At 37.0% G+C, this 4,415-nt stretch overlaps 1 protein-coding gene across 2 annotated transcripts in view; it reads right to left on the minus strand.

Moving 5' to 3' along the window:
• Window positions 1–4,415, minus strand: part of LOC119416124 (cytochrome P450 2F2) — a 31,486-nt gene that overhangs the window by 26,337 nt on the left and 734 nt on the right. For both annotated transcript variants that reach the window (XM_037683313.1, XM_037683312.1), the window contains exons 2-4: window positions 3,788–3,950; window positions 1,531–1,683; window positions 1,244–1,404 (exon numbers count right to left, since the gene is read on the minus strand). In XM_037683313.1, the coding sequence (XP_037539241.1) occupies window positions 1,244–1,404; window positions 1,531–1,683; window positions 3,788–3,950 (477 nt within the window). The remainder of the gene's footprint in view (window positions 1–1,243; window positions 1,405–1,530; window positions 1,684–3,787; window positions 3,951–4,415) is intronic.

The raw sequence follows: 4,415 nt of genomic DNA on the forward strand, positions 1-4,415 counted from the left end.
CAATAAATCTTTTAACCCTCTCAGTGGTTGTTGTTGTTGTTTGCGATCCGGCCTCTGGTTCATGACAACATTATATTAAAAAAAACACAAAAAACATTCATATTTACATGTGTCACTTAAAGCCTAAAGAACTTCCATATTTCTGTCAGAGGAGAGCTCCAAAGCAAGAGTCAAAACCCAGCTCTGACTCTTGAGATAAGTTGGAGAGACCCATAACAAACTTTCAATAGATTTGAGTCACCTGCAACAACTGCTGCATAAAATTTCTGAACTTAATCTAATTTCGAGAGAGAAGACTGTCTGTGAAAGAGACGACGATTTCAAAACAAACTGAGAACCCCCTTGAGAATGTATGGAGATATTTTGGAGACTTTGTCACATGTGGGGTTCAGCAGCAAACGCCCAGTGAGACACTGAAGGTTTAGAGACCAATGGACCCAATCTGTGACTGAAGACAGCAGAGAGAATAAATTGTGAACAAATTAAGACATCATTTTTTGGCCTAACTGCAACCAAAAAAATTGGCATATTTTGATGAATTTACAATTGTCACATTTTATTCAGTTACTTATGAATGCAATCCTATTTTCAGTACAGATTGAATCAAAGTGAAAATTTTTAATTTTTTGTCTTTAACTAGCCTAAGCCCAGCAACACGGTGGCACAACTGGTAGAGCTGCTGCCTCTCAGCGAGAAGGTTGCCAGTTCACATCTTGGTCCGGGGGCCTTTCTGGGTAGAGTTTACATGTTCTTTTTGTGCATGCGTGGGTTTTCTCCAGGTACTCTGGTTTCCTCCCACAGACCAAAAACATGCATGTTAGGCTGATTGGTAACTCTAAATTGTCTCTAGGTGTGAATGAGAGAGTGAATGGTTGTTTGTCTCATCTGTCTCTATGTGGCCTTGTGATGGACTTGTGACCCGTACAGGGTGTACCCCGTCCCTCGTACAGTGATTGCTGGACATGGGCACTGGCAACCCCCGTGACCCAAAATAGAAGAAGTGGGTAAAAGATAATGGATGGATGGATGGATAGTCCAAGCCGAGTGAAATACAAACTTAGGATGTTTTTTCTCCTGAATGTATTTCAGATCCTCGATCTGTGGTGGAAACATAAAGAATCAACAGTCCATAGGAAAACCTACTTGGAGCTGCAGCTGACCTGTAAATATTGTGAAGAAATGTTAGACATATCATCGGTCATAATCCAGGATCTGACTCGGTTTGAGCACCTTACAGACTCACCATGGTCCATGGGCCGTTGGCTATTCTGGAATTTTCCGTGAAGCATTGAACGATGGTTTTGATCATCTTGTCATCGTACTCGTAGCGCGTACCGAACAGAACATGGCAGATGATGTTGGAGCCCGCATTATGAAACATCACCTGAGGACGTAAGGTCTCACCTGTGGAATATTTAAAACGGACAAACTAGGAGTTAACTAGGACAACACTCCACAGAAACTCAAACACCAGTACAGAAACTGTTGCAACACTCTACATGTGGTTCAGTGGACTGACAGGGGATGTACCAACGCTTTGCTCCAACGTTTTAACTGTGTAACGGATCTCGTCATGAATTCTGTCCTCCATGGACTTCTTCCCCAAACCGAAGTTCCTCAGAGTCATCAGAGCAAAGCGGCGATGCTCCTTCCAGTTCTGCCCATAATCCGCCATAATCACTCCTACCAAGCAGCAGTGACACAAAGAACGAACATTAAACACTTACTTCAAACAGAAGGTAATGTACCTTTTAGGAAAGTTGGAAATTTTAGTAATTCAGAAAAGTCAAGAGGAGTGGAGAAAGAAAAATGGCATACATTACTTCAGTATACCAGCTTTAGTCAAGAAAGCCATAAAATATTATGAAAACACAGTAAATTTATTTCAGCACAATAAAAATAAACTGTCCAGATGACCTAACTGAAAAATGTTGGAGTACATTTATTTATTTTCTAGCAGTTTTTCACTTATTTTTATTCATGTTCGAGTCAGTATTTTTATTTTACTCAACACCTTGTGACAAATATAACATAAAGTGGGTGTCATCAAATGACAAACCTTCTCTTTAAATTGCTTTAGTTCTTTTAAGAGTGCATTTTTTACTTGAAAAAACATACGATGAGTGGAAACAGCTATCATGGCTGTCACTAAAACATGATTTGAATACACTTTTTCTTGAAGAAATTTGAACATCGCTTTTAATTGAAGAGCACCGTTGTAAAGCCTCCTATGAAAAAAACTTTGGTTCTTCAAAAAATAAAATAAATAAATAAAATTTCAACCATCTGTTCACTTTTTATTGAATTCTTCTTAAATAGCTTATTTATTTTAGTTAGTTAGTTACAGATCTGTGTCTCAGTGAGCGTGAGTAATACTAGAATATTTTCTTTTAAGTATCTTTTCTTATGAGAACAAAGACGTAACTGTAGATGTAACTGTCCCACTGTTGCAGTGATTTGAGATGTACATTTGAATTTAAATGTTAAATGTACTTTATTTTGCATTCATTGATAACATCAGGCCCTTCCCAATCATAAAAATATCATACATTCAACATCTATAGTTCCCTTTTTACACACTTTTATTCACTGAGATCAAATTAGGCAATGATACCTTTTTAACTGTACTTTAAGAGACATTTCTTTTAAGTTTCCTGCTTTCTGTGTCGTCCAGTTCTTGTGATCTATTTATCTTCTGTACATTTTCAGCATCTTTCTCATTCCACAATTTCTGTGCTATTTCAATAAATCATATATGAAAATGTTAAGCTCTTTCAGGACAATCTTGCTAATAAGACTTTTGGTATTGGTGCAACTTTTAGCTTTTTAAAATATTTAGCCTTTTTTAATACTTTTTCTCGGAAAATGAATTAAGCTCATTTTTATCCTTCAAATCTTTATATCTGTTTACAACCTTTTACTGCTCCTTTCACATTTTGTTCTGGTTAAGCTTCTTTCAGCTTCCTTGGGAAAAGTTTATTTTTTATTTTTATTTCAGCTATTTACAGCTGTTTTTCAGTTGCTTTGTGCTCTTTTCGGATCCTTTCATTTAACTGCAACATTTTTGTGCTTCTAATTTCTTTCTGTTAACTTCAGCTTGTTGTGCTTCTTTCAGCTTATTTCTGCTAGTTTCAGCCTTTCCTGCTATTTCAGCTACTATTTAGCTGTTTTATGCTTATTTTAGCTTATTCTGCTAATCTTACATTTTTTAGCTTATTTAAACTGTTTCAGCTTCCTTCTGGTAGTTTAGGCTACTTTCTGCCATTTCTGCTACTTTTCAGCAATTTTTTTTTCTAATTTCAGATTTTTTAGCTAAATTACCATTTTTTTGCTCATTTCTACTTTATTTAAACCTAATTAAGCAAAAAAATGTAATTTCTTCTTTACTCTGCTTATTTAGGCTTGTTTTTCCATAGTCACATGCTGAAGTGACCCTGTGCAAGACACTAAACCCCTCATTGCCTCTGATGTGTGTCCCATCAGTGTATGAATGTGATAAAGCTCTTGTTAATCATTGCAGAGAGCTAGTAGAGTGCTGTATGAATGAGTAAATGAGGGCACAGATTGCAGTGTAAAGAGCTTTGAATATTTTGATAAGATAGAAAGATCTATAGTAGTACAGTCCATTTATCATTTCAGCATGTTTTTTTAAAGCTAATTTCAGTTATATTTCTGCAAGTTCTTCTGCAAAAAAACATTCATGCTGCATTTTTGCAGGAAATGCAATTTCTCTGGTTAATATTATCATGAGCCAAGTCTCATCTGTCCCATGAAGCATCAGGTCTACCTTTTCTCTGGGTGACGTCATTAATAAACATGTCCTGAGGCCGTCCAGCAAAGTCCGTGGCCTTAATGACAATGGCCTCCTTCATGACCTTCAGCCCGTTGATGATCACGGCAGGTTTGGGACCGAGGAACAGACTGTAGACATTTCCATAAGACTTCCTCAGCTAGAAGAGAACAAGTTCAGACGTGAGTGACTCTGACTGTTTGACACTATCTGTGAAAGGGAAACTTGTTTGTCTTTGGCCAACAGCTCTTGGTCTCTTCTGGTGTTTATGTTTAGACATGTGGAAATAGCAATCAGAAAGCTTTATTGATGATAATAACTGAGAGTTCATTTAATTTTCTTAACCACTAAGCTGAATTCAAAGCATAAACAATTAAAAAAAAATCACCCAAAAGCAGCTCATTTCTTAATATGTTGATCAGAAGCCTCATAGATTTTTACTGTGGAGCACAGTCCATTGCGGGTCACTGACCATTAAGAATAAATATTACATAACACAGTGCATGTATATGTGTGTGTGTCTGTGTTGGGGGGGGGGGGGGGGGGGGGTGGATGCTTTGAATTCAGCTTAGTGGTTGAGAAAATTAAATGAACTCTCAGTTATTATCATCAATAAAGCTTTCTG

Source organism: Nematolebias whitei, chromosome 10 (assembly GCF_014905685.2).
Source record: "Nematolebias whitei isolate Nwh7 chromosome 10, NemWhi1, whole genome shotgun sequence".
Taxonomy (NCBI): Eukaryota; Metazoa; Chordata; class Actinopteri; order Cyprinodontiformes; family Rivulidae; genus Nematolebias; species Nematolebias whitei.